An 18,327-nucleotide genomic window follows, 5' to 3' on the forward strand; every position below is an offset into this window, starting at 1 on the left:
TACACCCCAAACGGACTGAAAGGAGCTAAAAAATTAGGACATGATGGGTGGTCACCTGATTAAAGTTTCGGGTGAGGAACTCGGCCAAATTTACGAGATGCATAGCGGGTCGGTCGATGCGGCACGTCCCGCATCCCCTGCGAGAGACGGCTCGAATGCACTGTCCTCCTTAGGATCAGATAAGTCTCAAACGCATAGTGCAAGAAGGGACAGAAGTTAGACCTCGGTCCAACCCGCAGACACTATGGTTTTCGAGCGACGACCCTGTGCGTCGTCGTATCCGAAAACTGCCCAGACTCGGGGGGCATAGCGAGATAGAATGCTACCTGGTTGATCCGACTAGTAGTCATACGCTTGTCTCAAAGATTAAGCCATCCAAATCTAAGTATGAACTTATTCACTTTGTGAAACTGCGAATGACTCATTAATCAGTTATAGTTTGTTTCTTTGTTGGTGTGTACAGTAGAGCCTTTTGTCTATTGGGTGTATAACTAGGTCTGTGAATAACACTTTGTATCTGTATAAACTGTTCATATCGGAAATCCCTAGTCTGCCATGACCTGGAACATCCGGAAACTTCCAAGGCACCAGGGTTTTACCCCGAGAACGTGTACATGGGCGCCTCGTCCAAATTGGGAGATTTATAAGGACATGCCCTTACTTGTACACTTTTCACCTTCAGCTTAACCACCATCAAATTCACCAACACATCTCTTCTTTCTCTTTGGGGACGACAAAGGCGATTAAAGATAAATAATAAGTTTTCTTCATGATTTAAAACAACAGTGTTAGCGAGCGAAACAAATTGCTATATGATAGAAAGGGACTAAGGTTACTAGAGAGACTGCGATATTCCCACATTACTCATGAGAGTCTCTAGAACCTGGACTGTTAGTGTACGTTCAAACTCAGTAAGTGGTGAGACATTAGGTGTGGATCAAAATCTCACACAACTGTGGGTGGTGGCTAAGTGAGTGACAATATCGTTGTGGTGGGTCCACAGTATCGCTACATATTCTGATGGTAGGCGAATCGTGTATCTTCTCGCTCATGGCGAGGCTTTTTAGGGTGCTCGTGGAGTTTTCGTCAAGAACAAAACCTCGTACCTGTGTGAGGTGCGAAAAACGTGAAAAATATTGTTAACTACTAGGGTTTGTGCAGTAACAAAGAGAGTAGATGATTGTATTGTCCTTTCCAAGAATTCCCCACACCCTCAAAGAGAAAAAAAAAATCACATTGATGCAAAAGATTCTACTAGTACGTAGGAGCTACCCTATAGGTGTGTGAAGTTTAATGATGAATATCCCAAGTGGATATTCGAAGTTCTCTATCGAGAATTGTGGTATGTGATATATTCTACACCCATAAAAGGTTGAAAATTCTAGAGCTCATAGAAAATCTTAATCCTAAACTTGAAATACCCCTGTTACTTTGTTTTTTTTTTTTTTTTTTTTTTGAGTACATTTCATTGATTTAAAGAAAAGATACAAATGTTAACTGTTTCCGGGCACTCCCGTTAAAGGATAAACTAACAGGAAAAAATATGGTGCCTCTCATGCAATCCCTTAGGTGGAAGTCATCTCCTGTGCCGCTAACACGTGGGCCGCTTGATTTGCCATTCGTCTACAGTGGGTAAACGAAACCCTAAATCTAGCCGCATAACCTTTGAGATCTTCCAGATGGGACAATTGTGTGGAACTCAATAGAAATAGTTTTCAGATAAAGAAAAATGTGTTGAGTAGAAGAGTTATGATTCATATAGTACTAGTTTAAATTAGTACCAACCCCTCCTCAACCTTAAACATGTCAGTTGTATGAATATTTTTAGTACTTGGGGTGTATTCAAAGACAGTTATTTCCGCTGGGATGCAGGCAGGATTGAGAAAGAGAAAGTAAAACACTGAACTTCAGGCTTACTTTAAAACATTAATGATAGAAGGAAAAAAAAAAAAAAGGTTTGCTGTCTTCCATACCAAATGTCTTTTAACAAAACTAAAACGACATCCAGCAACATTTAAACAAAACTAAAAGAAAATTTAACTCCAAGTCAAGAACAGAATTTTAAAAAACAACAATGAGATTCGAGTGATTAAATGGTTCGAATCATAAACTAGTACTAGTAGTAGTAGTAGTACATATCTCAAGCAAACCAGTAGGTCCACTGCTCCTCGTCACCACCACCATCATCATCAGCAACAATCGAAGAAGCCGAACAACTATTGTCACTGTAATGGTGATCTTCCAAGTGAAGATCATCGTTTGGATCCGCACAGAAAGAAGCAGGTGTAAACGCTGTTGAGCTCGCGAGATAAGGCATGTTATGGAACGAACGAGCTAGTCCGCTCACTAGAGCAGCAACGTCGACTTCGTTCCCTCTATGCCCATTCTCCTCTGCCCGATGCTTGAGCGTCTCGAACATAAACTCGGGCTCATGCTGCATCACCCGTAGGACCTCCCCACACGAAAGTCCGGGAACCGCTCGCGTCACTGCGAAGCTGTGCGGTCCATCGCTCTGCGAAACACGTACCACACTTGGGCCTCCGAACAAGTTGTGTAGTCCACCGAGAGCCTCCTGGTAAGCTCCACCTAGAAACATACCCAAATAGTAACCACATTCTCCTTCCCCTCCCAATTCATGAAGAGGTAAACTGTTTTCCCCACCAATGAACTTATCAACCTTACCATCACTATCACATGTTAAATCAGATAAAACTCCCTTCACATTAGGTTTCTGATCAAGCTTTTGAATTGGAACAATTGGAAATTGCTGCCCTATCCCCCAGAAATCAGGAATTGAAGTGAAAACAGAGAGATTGACATGGTAAGTACGGACTGGATCCGATATACCCATTGCCTTTGCCACCAATTCACATATAGTATCAACAGAAGCTAAGCTTTCAAGGCTTAGAGATCCTTCCTTGAATAGATCGATACACCTTTGCTTGAGCTGGTCCGAGTAGAGCAAGCAAGTATCATACTCCCCACGAATGGCAGCAGCGGTAAGATTCTTGTAGTCTGATCTCGCATCTTCTGTAAGTCCGTCGAGAATGTATTGAAACTCGAGACCAAGAGAAGCCATCGATGTTGCTGCAGGAGCAGTTGCAGAGACAGCTTCAAATATCAGGACAGAATGATGAGATACCAAAGCTCTTCCACTTTCACTACAGATCACTGGGTGCTTAACGAATTTCCGATCACAGGCATATCGGATTGCTTGAACAACAGCAGAAGCATATTCTTCTACCCCATAACCGATTGAATTATCGGATTCAGGGGAATGAGAACCATCATAGTCAATGCCTAAGCCGCCACCCACATCAATTACGCGCATATTAGCACCAAGACGAACCAATTCACAGTAAATCTGAGTAGCTTCTCCAACACCATCAGCAAGTAATGATGTAGATGGAATCTGAGATCCAATATGAAAATGCAACAATTGAAGACAATCAAGCATACCAGATTGTTGAAGTTTCTTAGCAACTCGTAAGATCTGTATAGAATTCAATCCAAATTTCCCTTTCTCTCCTGAAGTTGCTCCAAAATGACCAGCATGTTTTGTTCTCAGCTTAGCTCTCAGGCCAATGACAGGACGAACACCGAGTTTTCGACTAATCTCAATAACCAAATCGAGTTCTTCTTCTTGCTCAAGAACAATCACAGTATTCAAATCAAGCTTTCTAGCTACCAAAGCAAGTGATATGTATTCTGCATCCTTGTACCCATTACAGATCAGTAAACCTTCAGGGCTACCTTTGCACAAACAACTCATTGCTAAGAGAAGCTCTGGTTTCGATCCGGCTTCCAAGCCAAACCTAAAACCTGACCCGAACTCAACAATGTCTTCAACAATGAACCTGTCTTGGTTGCATTTCACTGGATAAACTCCTTGGTAATGAGACCCGTAACTCTGAGATTGGATTGCAAAATCAAAAGCAGATTGAAGAGACTCAAGGCGGTTCTTCAATACATCTGGGAAACGAACAACCAGAGGGAATTGTAAACCTAACCCACCAGAGGATTTGGGTTCTGAAGCTTTCTTAACGACTTTCATAAGATCAATTTCTTGATGAGGAAGAGTTTCAGAACCATGGGGACGAACGGAAATGTTGCCGGAGGAGTTGACAGAGAAATAAGGGGCACCCCAACCATCAACCTTGTAAAGGGAAGATGAGAGAGATGGAGACCAATGAGGGGATGAAATTGAAAGGTCAAGGAGGGAGGTAGTGGTGTTTGTCACGCCGGAAAATATTTCCGACGTGGGAAGAGAGATATCCCCGGCGAAAGCATAACCAGGAGGAAAAGTTGCAGCATCAACGCAACAAGCCAGGGCAGGCATCTCTTCCTAAATTAGGGTTTGAATTGAAAAGAAGAAAAAAAATACGATTTTTAATCTTTGTTCGTAAAAATGGGGGCTTTAAAGCCTGCCGAGGCCGGAGCCCCGGCTACCCCCCCAAAAGAAGCTATAAAGAACTGAGAAGCAAGAGGGAAACCCTAGCTCTCCTTTCAGAAGCTCAGATATCCCCACACCGATCGATCAGAAGAACAAATTCTAATTGGAAAAGCGGATTAAGAACACAAATTTGCTCGCTAACGAGCAAATTTTCAAGCTTTTCCGACGAAACTCGTTTCTCAGGTGATCTAAAACGACGAAGAACGAACGACGGATCTCGAAAGAAGAAGATCGGTGAATATGATTATCAAAACAGAACCAAATCTCAGATCAGAACGTAATAAAACAAGATTATTAAGAACCACAAAATTCTGTGAGAAATTATACCAGAATCAAAATGAATAGATTGAATGAATGGAAGAAAAAAACGGAAACCCTAATGGAAAAATAAGAGATTGGGAAGAAAGAGGAACTTACGAAATTAGGGTTTCGTTTTCTTCGATTGAATGAAGACGAAGGAACTGGCGAGAATTGTATGACAATTGATACCTCTTTATATAGTTTCAAAACAAGGTGTAATTTTTCACAAATGAAAGGGTTAATTTGAGTTAATTAGAAATAGGCCCTACTTATTTAGATATATTTGGTTTTCACCCCATTATTTTGAAACGGATCCCATTTGGGATAATTATGTCAAACTTCAATTAGGTGGTGTGGGTGGAAATAGTAGTTGCGTCAACTGACGAGATAACTCACGTTTATATCAACAATCTGTGGTCAACGACGAGGAAGGCGATGATACTTGGTGAAGGTCTGAAGGAGAAGCTGTTAAATTTGTGATCATCTCATTTCAAATTAATTGGCAATTGAGAGAAAAAGGCCTTAACATCGTATAATTGGTTATTCGTTCCGAGTTAGACAATGCTCACACGCTTATAACGTGTTTGGTTCTTTCAGTCTAATACGTGACTTTTTTTTTGTCTGGCCACGTGAAGTTGTAGCTTTAAAAATATGTTGAGTTTGTGTTCATCCAATTCAAATCAATAGGCAACGAGTGGACATAACTCAAACATTATGTTGTTGTTTACTAGATCATTCTCTTATTATGTGAGGCTTTTCTCAGAGGTATAGACGATGATTGTGGTTGTATGTGAAATAGAAGATAAAGATGATGGTTGAAGTGGTGGTGGTATGTGGCGTTGTTGGTGGTCGTTATATATAGTCAATGAACATAGATTTTGGTTTTGGTTGAATTGTACGCAATGTGATTTATGTCCAGTGCTCTGAATGTCATGTGTTGCATTTTACCTAAACATACTCACTGATTAACTGTGATTTGGTGGAATTATTTTAAATTAGGGATTATACCTGTCATTTCAGAAAGTTGGGTGAACATTAAACGTTGCTTAATAGTTGGAGGGCTATCCCAAACTAACCCTAAATTTCACTTTTTTTCCAATTTCTCGCTCTTAACCTTTTTGTGGTATCTCATTTTCTCTCTCTCAAGAAGATTCTCTCTAAAAAGGGAAACAACTCATCAGCGTCTGTTAGCCGCGTGTTTTTCAAAATCTCGCGATAAAGACGGTGAGATGAGAACAAGGAAGCTCACAAGAATCTTCCTCTTAGAGAGAGAAACAAAAACTGATGGCTAATATTTTGCCACGTCATATAACAAAACATGTGATTAGTTTGAAATTAATTCTCTAATCACATATACTAGCTGTCGTTTAGTTTAGATCCTATATAGGGTTAATGCCGTTATTGACTCTATTAATGTAATTTGACTCACTAATTAAGATTAAGAGAATCCAACGGTTGTAAAGAGTGAAGTCTATTAATAGACGGATAGATTTAGAGGTGAGAAATGGGGAAGGTGTCAAAATGAAGAAAACCTTATCTTGTGGGAGAATCTGAAGTTTGACGCTTCAAACTTGACACCTTAGACGCGGAATTAACACAGAAGTACTCAATTCAAGAATGTTGAAAGGATCACCAATTGGCTCTATCTACAAAAAATAATAATAACTCCATTATGAGTTTGATAAGGTAAGGTTTTAATAAAACGACACCTGGTCTGAACCACAAACATAAAGAAAAACATCTAGTAACGAAAACGGGAAGATATTTAAAATTCTCGATCTGTTATAGGAGGGTGCGGACTAACCTTCTGGGTTGCTAGTGATGCTATCCGCTGTGGAACATATGGGCTACGGTTTTAAAAAGTCTCACTAAAGAAGGGTGTTTAATCTCTTAAGAGGAGCACCACACTCCATCTCACCACCAATGTAGGATTGACTTACAACACACCCTCCCAAGACCACATCATAGTAGAGCGAATAGTGCTGATAACATGTAGAACGCAACGGAAATAAAGAAGATGAATAAACTAAATAAGAATGATAAAAATAAAGATTAAATAACTCTAAATACTCAACTTTATTAAAACTTCAAAGGGGTTTTTTTCTCTCAATTTGAGAATAATGGACAAACTAGATATCCTTTTATAGGATTCTGGACTTTCCTAGATAGACTTGAATTAGACTTTCCTAAATAATTAAAATACTGCAACTGCATAAATAACTAGACTCAAATCTGGACCTTTCCAATTATTGAAAATACTAAAATAACATAATTTCCTAAACTTAAATTCTCTAATAATAATACTAAAATTGGGACTTCCTAAATCTACTCTCTATGGCCGGTTGGCCCATGACCGGGTTCGGTCATGGAAAAAGTCTCCACGCCGGGTGCCCCTGCATCAGCATCCCCTTCTCCCAAGAGATTCGTCCCGAACCGTTTTTGAAGAGAATGTAGTTCCTCCGATCCATCTTCAATTGGTAATAACGTCACGATCTTCTTCTTCCACGGAAATTCATAAACATTCAAACGACCACGGTAAGTGGCATCAACATCAGATTGCCATGGTCGTCCCAATATGATGTGGCATAAATCCATATCTGTGGCATCACAAATAACTGTAGACAAATAAGAAGAACCAATAGAAAGATTAATAGTACACATGTGATCAACCCGTGTAGTAGTACCCGACTGAATCCAAGCGGTTTTATACGGGTTTGATTTAATCATTGTAGTAATACCCAAGAAGTTGACAAGCTTTGTAAAAATTAAATTCTCTACACAACCATTGTCTATCACAATAGTACACACTTTATTCAGTACTGTTCCCCGTGTAACGAACAAATTCTTTCGTTGAGATAAATTCCTCTCGAAAGGTGTAAAAAGGACTCTCCGAGTGAGTAACATAACCCGATCACCGTTGTCTGGAATAGTGTTAATACGTTCCAATTGATCTTCATCTTCATCTGAATCTGATTTCTTTTCTACAATATTTGCTTTACCGCGAGAGGGGCAAGCATTAGAATAGTGTCCTGTTTCAAAACAACGATAACACTTAACCGGTGGAGGTTTTTTATAAGGATTATCGGCTATCGATTTAGTACCCTCCTCCGATTGTTTTGATTGATCTAATTCATCCGGTAGAGTTCGAACTGCTTGACTTCTCGTACTGTGTCCCCGGAAGATGGAACGTGAATCTGATTCAAAAGACCGAGCTACACTGATACATTCAGAGACCGAATTAAAAGACCTTAAATTAACCAAATCTTTAATATCATTCCGAAGTCCGTCTTTGAATTTTTCTACTTTCATTGACTCTGAATCTGGGAGATTAAGTCTTGTAATTAGTCGTTGGAATTCCGAAGCATATTCCTCAACTGAACGTCTTCCTTGACGGCAACGTAAATAATCAACACACAATTGGTTTCTCATAATCCGGAGGGAGGAAACGTGAGAACATTAATGGTTTCAATTCTAACCAAGAAGAAATAGGAGGTAAGTGTAATAAACGACGATTTTCGGATTCCTATTTCCACCAAGTAAGAGCAGTTTTAGATAAATAACCAGTAACACAACGTACCTGTTCAGGACCTTCAACTTGCATAACATAAAAAAAATCTCGAGTCGTGAGACGTAATCCAAGAAATTTTCAATATTTATCGAACCATCATATGATGGTACTTCCATTCGAATACGGTACGATGAACTAGGATTTAGACATTCGGTTTCGGTTGGTGGAGTGTGGTGTTCACGTTCGGTTTAAGTGGGTTGGACGACCAAGGGTGGTCGTTGGAGTAGGTTGGTTGGGCGGTTGATAGGTGTGGTAGGTTCTCGGGTTTGGGTATGGGTGAAGTTGGGTTCTCGGTTTCGGTTTAATGGATGGGGTTGTTCTCGGTGACGTGGGTGTGTGGTGTGGTCGGGTTGTAGAGGAAGGGTGATGGTTGTCTCGGTTTCATGTGGACGGCGGTGGTGTAACCGGATCATGAACCGTGGGGGTGTATCGTGGTTCGCTTTGGAGGTTGTGGTGGGTGTGATGAGGTTGATATTGTGAGTGAGTTTCGGTTTGGTTGTTAGGGTTTGGAGTGTATCGGGTATACGGGTAAAGAAGACGGGGATCTTGGTACGTGGTAATGGTTCCTAAAGGGGCGATTGGTTGGGGTTGGTTGGTAATGTTTCGGTTGTTGGTTTGGGAGTTGGTGAGGAGATGGTGGTCGGCTGAGAAGTGAGTTTCGTGTGGTGGTCGATGTGGTGTTGTAGTTGGCTCGGGGAAGGAGAACGATGGTGGTGTTGACGTGTGGGTATAGGAGGGGTACGTAGGTGTTTGGAAAGGTGTGTTTTGTGAATAAGATGTGATGAAGGGTGGTGTGATAACCGGAGGGGGGTTGCTAATGGTGTGACGGAAGAGTGGTGTCGTGGGGTCGGGAGGAAAACCGAGGGGTGGAAATCGGGTGGTGTTGGTGGTAGTCGGTAGTTGTGAGGGTTGTTGAGGTGTGATAGTGGTGGGGGGTGGAGTTTGGTTTTTACACATACCTTCGAGTTGTTTGGAGATGATGTTGATGGAGTCGTTGAGTTGATCGAATCGTTGATCGATTTTATCGAATTTTTCTGTTGTTTCCTTCTTGTACTCATTAAAACCTTCTTCCAACTTTTTACCTGCAGATAACCCTTCTTTAATGTTGTCCCATTTGGATGAAAAGGTTGGTGTTTTCTCCTTAGTTGGTGTAGTGGTGATAGTAGTATTAACCACGGTGATAAAAGTGAAAAAAAAAAAAATTATGGCTCTGAATACCACTTGATGTAGAACGCAGCGGAAATAAAGAAGATGAATAAACTAAATAAGTATGATAAAAATAAAGATTAAATAACTCTAAATACTCAACTTTATTAAAACTTCAAAGGGAGTTTTTCTCTCAATTTGAGAATAATGGACAAACTAGATATCCTTTTATAGGATTCTGGACTTTCCTAGATAGACTTGAATTAGACTTTCCTAAATAATTAAAATACTGCAACTGCCTAAATAACTAGACTCAAATCTGGACCTTTCCAATTATTGGAAATACTAAAATAACATAATTTCCTAAACTTAAATTCTCTAATAATAATACTAAAATTGGGACTTCCTAAATCAACTCTCTATGGCCGGTTGGCCCATGACCGGGTTCGGTCATGGAAAAAATCTCCACGCCGGGTGCCCCTGCATCATATACTCTATATCCTTCAATGGAACGAACAAAAACATTAGTTCATTGTTTTTTAGAAAAAATTTAATGTGTAAATCAGCAAAACCTATTATTACTAAAAATACAAACTCTAAAGTCGAAATTTATTGAAAGTAAATAAACACTACTTTAACAAAACTAAATAAAAAATTAACATCATTTGACAAAAATACGCATAAAAGAATTTCGAAATTAATTTTGTAATTTATAGGTATAAAAGTGACGAAAAATATGAAGATAAATATCAAGTTTTTTTTTCGACAAAAATATAGAAATACATATACATTTCAAGTATCCAAATATATTGAAACACTATTTTTTTAGTTTCCACGGGCTCTATTCTTAGGGTGGAGCAAAGAATAAAAAGTGGTGTATTTCATCGAAATCTCAGGAAAATTGAAGCCATAAAAATACATTTTCTATTAAACGGTGGAAATACTCATCTCAACATAAACTCTTTTATTTATGAAAATAGGTGATATCAAATGTAACTTTAAAGCGAAAGTTAAGATTTTCAAAGCGCCGCTTGTCTAAACAGTATAAAAGTAAAAATGAACAAGGTAATGAAATAAGCAAAAAGAAGAGTCCTAACATGAAAATGTTTTGAAACCAAGGAGTTAAAAAGAGTTAACTGAATTAGGTTTGTGAATTGAATGAGCCTAGAATATTAATAATTATGCTTTAAACGCCCGACTATACTGAGGCGACTTTCAACAAAAAAAAAAAAGACTATACTGAGGCGTTACCTGTTATTGGTTCTGCTCTTCAATATAGTAAAAAATAAAGTAACAGTTATCTTTCGCCCAGAGTGATTAATTTAGGTCATAACATTCTGTTTGTGTCTCTAGGTTTGGTCATTGAGTAATTGTAGTGAATGATAGATATCCTAAAATATCGGTTAAGTTCAATATCTTTCATCTGATAAGATGTTCTGATTTAGATTAATTCTTTTCGACCCCTAATTTCTATGGGTCCCAATTTCTATTGGTAGTGAATAACGGATATCTCAAAAATATCGATCAGACGTGGCAATTTTGTCTAGAAGGGCTGAGTGGTGGGTGTTAAATAAACCAAATATAATATTCGTTTGGGTGTGGATGACAGTAGATGTGGTCCACTTGGATGGGTCTTAAACCAAACATGTGAGGTAGAATGAGCCGTTAGGTTTGAACTCATTGCCACGTAAGCTGATGAGGTTGCCAATAGTTTGTGAATTAGCCAAAGTTGGAATATGATATGGAATCCAAATGAATAATGGACACCATTATTGTTTAAAGAGATAGGCAATGAACTGTGATGCTGTGTTCGACACTATTCCGGCCAGAGAACGTGTTTTGTCTGTATTACAAAGAGAAAATGGCGTTAGGCCGAAGAACGTATTCGGTCAAAAGATCAGAGAGATATTTTCTTTCTCTAAATCATGTTCGGACATATATCTCAAATTGGATTTGGGGCGAGATAAATGTTGGAGAGAAAACATTTCCCATGATATTGACAAAAGTTTTGTTTAAATTTGACTAAAGACCATCATTTTGATGGGTGGGTATTAACTGTTGCCTTTTCAATCTTTTCGACCTATTAAGGAGGCTGCTAACGAGAGCTTGAATTTGTTCCCCACCATTTGCTTGACTTGGATTATTTTCTTTCTTTCTTTTCCATTTTCCACATTTTTGTTGAATATATATATATATATATATATATATATATACATGTACATATTTGTTTACGTGCATCAATTTCTTGATTGCTAGTTATCTCTTCTCTCACGTGGAACTATTCTCACATGTGTCGATAATTGTTTGTCCTGGCCCAACCATTTGGTTGTGCATCTATTTCAAAAGATAGAAAACAATATCTACCCGCAGCACTACATGAAGTTCTATTCTATGTTCTTTTAATTATACAGATAAATGTTTCAGTACATAAAAGTATTTCTTGATATTTATTACAAGTTCTTCTGTTTAAAATTTTTGCACTCCGTCAGTGCAGCTTTTGTACCGTTAATTTTTAAGGAAAAAAAACTAGATGCGTGTTAATAGCTACATCTTCCTAGCTTCTTTGATTTATATGAACCCCACAAGAAATACCTAAGAAAGTTGAATGGAATGAATATAGAGAATAGTTGCATCTTTCTAGCTTCTTTGATTTATATGAACCCCACAAGAAATACCTAAGAAAGTTGAATGGAATGAATATAGGGGAGGCCAATAGTGACCCACTCTCTTTCTTTCTTCACACCTAAATTTGACTAAGTACCTTCAAATCATTCTTTAGTTGGTCTTTTGATTCATTAATTTGACTACATAGATAGACCCACTAAAAATTCAAAAACAGAATAGTGGTTTTATCATTATCTTATCTGTATACCCTTTGATGCAAGATTGAATCTACCAACTATTGATAGTGACATTAGCCACTAGTCTTCTTCTTCACTGATATTTGTATAAAAAATTGTTTATTTGACTTTAAAGTTGTGAAAATTTGTTTGAAATGTGTATTCTTCCGTTAAAATATTGATCAATAAATAACTGTTTTACGGTTATATGGTTTAGGAACAATATAAACTCAATGAGTTCAACAAATAAAAATATTTTACCAAATTTTCGTTAGGCTATTTGGAAGCCGCATGGGTCACTGACTCGTTGAATTTGAGATTAGACAATATTTATGCGGAAGATGTGAAAATACAATAGTTTTTTACAATATTTTTTTATTTAAGATCTAAAAGATATGTGTATTGTTTTAAGGGTTATTTTCCAAATGGCCCCCAACTTTGTGACCAGCTTCCTGCCTGGCCCCCTACTTTAGCAATAATTCCCGTATGACCCCCTTTTTCCTTTATCTTTAACTTTCCGTTACACTCTCTCCTCCATCTCATTTTCTCTCTCTGCCACATCATTTTAACACGCCACATCATCGTCTTCACCGGCAGGGTTTCCGGCCGGCGACCTTCAAACTTTTTTTTTCTCTCTCTAAAAAAGAATTCATCTCTCTCTCTCTCTCTAGAACAAATCTAGAGAAAGGAATGAAAAAAAATTTAGAGAGAGTGAAAAAAATTTGAAGGTCGCCTCTGTTCGTGATGAATCCTCTCTCTAGATCTGTTCTAGAGAGAGAGAGAGAGAGGAATGAAAAGAAAAAAAATTTTAGAGAGAAAGAGAAAAAAAAAGTTTGAAGGTTGCCGACCGAAAATTTGGTCGGCCAATGACCCCTGCCAGCAAAGACGATGATGTGACGTGCTGAAATGATGTGGCAGAGAGAGAAAACGAGATGGATGATAAAGAGTAACGGGAAGTTAAAGATAACGAAAAAGAGGGCCATACGGAAATTATTGCTAAAGTAGGGGGCCAGACAGAAAGCTGGTCACAAAGTTGGGGTCCTATAACCAAGGGCGGAGCTAGGATCCACACCTAGCCCTGGCTAGCGTCTAAACGAAAAATCTGGAAAAGAAAGGAAAAAGGTAAAAGAAAAGAAAAATAGGTAACAAAATAATGAGGACGGAGAGATTCAAACTCGTGACCTAATACACGTGCAACCAAGGCCAATACCAACTGAGCCGCACTAATTTCTTTGTCAAATATTGTCTTCTAATATAGTTATTTGAGAACTAACCCTGGTTGTTTCATCCACAACACTCAGGATTAGTCTCCATGTAGATCCGCCCTTGCCTATAACCTTTATTTTAAAGGAAAACTGAGCATAACCTTTGGCTCAACAAGGGGATTCAAATTTGACATAGAGTCATAATCTAATAATTAGGTTATTAGGTTATATCTTGACTTAGAGCATCTCCAATGCAAGACTCAATCTTAAAATCTTAAGTGCCACATAGGACTTTAGAGTTTTTTTTTGAGAAAAAACCTCTCCAATGCAAAACTCAATTGAGATCTGAAGATGATGTGGAAGCATTAAGTTTTAAGATGTCTCAACTAGAAACTCTATTTTTGAGATCTCTTTTGAGAGTCTTAAGTGTCCTAGTCATTAAATTTAATTTTTGGACCAATAGAAAGCCTTTCTTTCTCAACCATTTTTTCCTATTAAATGTATGTGTGACATGTGTATCTATTAGAGTTTTTTAGAGTGTAGCATTGGAGAAGGACTTGAATTAGAGACACTCAAGTTAGACACATAGGAAAGAGAATCTCAATTGAGACTCAACACATAAGCCAAATTGAGTTTTTTTTAAGTTTTGCATTGGAGATGCTCTTAACATATTGAAGATGTTTTTGAGAGTATTTTTTACACTTAACAAATATCTTTAGATTCTTCAAATTTTGAAAAATGCTAAACAAGACGAGGAAATGGGCCGACTTTCAGTGGATGGGTTCTGATGAGAAAGAAACGACTCATCCAATGAGAGCTAACTACGTTGACTTTCGATCTATAATCGGTCTACTTTTTCTGAGCAGATTAGCATCATTGTCCAATTATATGCGGGAGTATTGGAGACCTTATTGCCCATTGATTTCAAGAGTCAAGACCACTTGGTCATTTAGAAAAGAACACTGGCCTGTCTTCCTGCACCTAAAACTAGGTATAAGTTACATCAAAACCAGACTCTATCTTCTTTATTGTATGAGTAGATTCTCATAGATAAGGTATACTCACCCCAATATTAAGTTTAAAAATCAAAATAAATTATGGTTCACCTAACCATCTCCTATATGTTCACAAAAAAAAAAAACATTTCATGTATGATATCTTTAGAGAAAGACAAGTGTCTCTTATTTAGGTGCTTTATGCTTAACCTATCACTTATGGTTCACTTACATACATTAACATAAGTGGTTCTTTTTACGTCATACCTTACCCTACATAACAATATATATTTGAAATTGCATCGCGGTAGACGATAAAGTGTATATAATATTTTGTCCAAAGTTAAATGATGTATAGATTAGTAGTTTACTGGTGAAGGCAGTGTAACGTTTAAAGGGCCCACATTTATATTCTAGAATCTAATTTTAATTACTAAAAGAAAAAGAAAGAAGGGAAGAACATATTTTATCAACAGATAATCAATTCCCCAAAAACATTGGATCCCAATCTCAAACAATCTCATGTTCCATAACAGTAGAAAATGGAGAAAATAAGAAATTGGGCAACTTTTCTTTCTTTGTTTCTTTTCTTATTCTCTTTCTACATCTATCTCCTAATCTCCTTCCTAGGTTCATGTGGATGTACTTAGATGGTTTTCTTTTAGAACTCTCAACCACTACCTTGTCCATGCATGGGTTAATTCTTATTTGGACCCTAGTTTGTGATAAAATAGAAATTTAGTCGCGAGACCAACGTTTCAATTTTCTCCAGAATTATGATTTCATTAGTCAAGCTTAATTGTCAATCATTTATTTTCTTTTTTACGCTTCTTCTTCTTAATCCTCTCGCCATCGCCACCACCAGCACCGCCATCCTCTCCACCTCTATTACTCTAACAGAGATGAAACTTCTAAACAAAATTTCGATTGAAACTTCTGCACAAAACTTCAACTGAATGAATCTTGAGCCGAATCTTCAATTTTCAAGCTTTAATTATATATATAGATAGAGAGAGAGAGTTGGAGAAGATGGCAATGCGGCGGCGGAAAGGTGATAGGAGGATAATATTTTAGATACAAAGGGTAAATTGGAAAAGAAAATACCCACTGTAACTGTGACAAATAGAATCACAGTTTTGGAAGCTAAATTAAAACATTAGAGACATATAGGGGCTAAATTTTATAGTTGGCTACAAATTGGATGTCAAGTTAGAATTATCCCTATCTCTCTCTAGATTCAAATAAAGTATAAAGAGAAAGAGAGATATGTGGCCTTCCTATCCCAGAAGATTAGGGATTCTGTGGTCGTCCATTATTGGCTTGCTGCCATGTATATGTTTATCTTTCACTCATGAAATGAATATGGTCCATGAGTTGAGACCACATTCAAACTCTCTTTTCTTCCATTCATGCATTTTATTAGGGGGAGTTAGACTCAACCAACTACCAACAACCCAAATTAGTCACTATTTTATTCACTAATATACTTTATAAATAAGCCCAAGTGTTTGTATTCGCCCCATACAACTATGACTTACCACTTAACGGAAAAAGTAACGATCCTATTAGATCGCCTTATTGGAATTAAACTTTAGAAATGACTTAAGAGGCAAATACTGATACGAGGGTCGTAATGAATCTTCTTGCTTTCTTAAAAGATAAAAAGGTTGTCGAATACTGTAGCTAGCTAAGAGTCATTAATGGCTGTGAATCTTGTTTTCAGCACCCTTAGTTTACCTACTTTTGTGATCCAATCAACAGACAATTACGATTGTTTCCATCTCTCAAATATTTAAATCGAAAGTTTTCTCCGTTTTACCATAAACTAAATGATTTGAAATATGACCCTTGGGGTAGTTGAATGAATGAATATACATACATGATGACCCCAGAGATCTCAGAAGACAGCTAGAATATTTTGTCCCATGAACAAGATAAAACAAAATGGCCTCAACATTCAAGATTGACATGAATCAAGTATGTTGTCTCTGTATTTATAGCTTTCAAACATGTCTGTTAATGTTTAGGCAAGTTGTTTTGTTCGTCGGTCTCTTTTTTTGTCTATATTTAAACATTAGGTGAACACTCAAGATCACAGTTCGAACTAGGCATATATCACGATATCTCAATACAAAAAAAGCAAGCAGGAAAGAGATAGATTACAGAAAACAAATCAATACAAGCAATAGAGCGTCTTTAACAATTTTTCTGCATTAGTTCGAATATCTTTATATGCAAATACGCAGATAGATAGACTAGACAAAGCAGAGGTAGCTCGCCTAAAGCTTTATTTCCGAAGAAACTCTCTTCGTATTATACAACCAGAACTAACATAAAAGATTTATAAAAAAAGACGGTGAAAGTTTTAAACTACCCTTGCTAGAAAGAGAAGAAGAATGGAAGTCAAAGAATACCCATAAATGACACAAAAAACCTGAGCACAAGAGTTTGCTTCTCTAATCTGCTCCGGATTGACCAGCTCGTGAAGACAAGATGATACCAACAATGAGACCATACAAGGCCATGGCTTCAGCGAAAATGAGGATGAGGATCATTCCAACGAAGAGCTTCGGTTGCTGAGCATTGGCTCTGCAAATTACGATTAAACGATCAGGAGACTCATCTTTATTCAGATTATATAGTATGAATATCAGGCAAATTCATTCATAAGCTACAAGTAAAATTCAATGAAACTCAAACTAATGGCAAGAAGAAATTCAGTTAAATCTACCCGAATAACTAACTAGTCGTGCAGATAGGCATGATTCAGAAGCAATTAAAACAACAAAAAGGAAATAGATAAGCAACGGTGCAACTCCAAGTCAACTGAAGTAATCCCTCCTTACTTTGAACTTTTTTTCTTTCCTTTTCTCACTCTTTACAAACCATTTTCACTTGTAAAAACGACAATCCTCTCATCTTCAAGCTCAAGATTATATCCTAGATGACTAGGGACAGATCTCATTCACGAGCATGTGATTGGGCAGGAGATCAATAAGGCCATCGACTACATTGTAGCTGTAATCTCTTCCAACAGAGACTATTGTATTCGATGTTTTCCAATGATCGATATCCATTAAGATATTGCAGGAAATTGCTTTCAGCAGAATGACTACTATAAAATTCGATGACTTCTAATGAAAAATCAATTGAGAGATTGATGATGTCAAGTTTAAGAGGGAAAACAAGCACAAATATACAAACCCTCCCATCCCAATAAATAAATCTCAACAAGTGAAACCTTTATTTGGTCCCTATTGTTTGAAATCAAAGAGCTGAACTATAGATCTGATTCATCAATAATACCCATAACAAGAGAAAAAACAAGTTGGAACAAAATTACGAATCATTAATTCATTACAAATAAAATATCAATTAGAGACGGGAGATTTGTTGTTTGGACCTCATTTCCTATAATCGACTTGCTGTTTGGACTCCATATTTCCAGAGTTGCATTTTGGACTCCCTTTCGACGGAATCATCCCGGAATATTCCGTCTCTAAAGTTATACTTAAAAAAATTCCCACTTTACCCCTACATTATCAATATTGCAGTTTGGACTCTAGTTTATTATTCATCTTCTTCCTTCATTTAAGAACACACACCACGCAAACCCTAATACCCAAAACCACCCCATCACCAAAAATCAAGATGATGACTAAGGGGGGGGGGGGGGGGGGGGGGGGGGGGTAGTGGAGCAAGACTTTCGCGGACTCTTGAGAGTCCGCGAAAGTCTGAGGCATTCAAATCCAGACATTTGAGAGTCCACGAAAGTCTGAGGCATTCAAATCCAGACATTTGAGAGTCTATGAAAGTCCGA

At 37.7% G+C, this 18,327-nt stretch overlaps 1 protein-coding gene and 1 long non-coding RNA gene across 2 annotated transcripts; both read right to left on the reverse strand.

Annotated features, from left to right (window-relative positions):
* Positions 1–1,946: 1,946 nt before the first annotated feature.
* On the reverse strand, positions 1,947–4,999 carry LOC147541259 (arginine decarboxylase-like). Its single transcript, XM_086634087.1, has one exon. It carries the CDS (start codon positions 4,337–4,339, stop codon positions 2,141–2,143), a length of 2,199 nt encoding a protein of 732 aa, XP_086490213.1. The 5' UTR covers positions 4,340–4,999; the 3' UTR covers positions 1,947–2,140.
* An 11,667-nt stretch (positions 5,000–16,666) lies between these two features.
* On the reverse strand, positions 16,667–17,521 carry LOC147541260 (uncharacterized). Its single transcript, XR_015223812.1, has 2 exons — positions 17,239–17,521; positions 16,667–17,096 (listed from the first exon to the last, which is right to left on the reverse strand). It is a non-coding gene; the product is annotated as an uncharacterized LOC147541260 (long non-coding RNA).
* Positions 17,522–18,327: the final 806 nt, after the last annotated feature.

This window comes from Eschscholzia californica, unplaced genomic scaffold, assembly GCF_041429995.1.
Source record: "Eschscholzia californica isolate CP2 unplaced genomic scaffold, dmEscCali1.0.p SCAF_4, whole genome shotgun sequence".
NCBI lineage: Eukaryota > Viridiplantae > Streptophyta > Magnoliopsida > Ranunculales > Papaveraceae > Eschscholzia > Eschscholzia californica.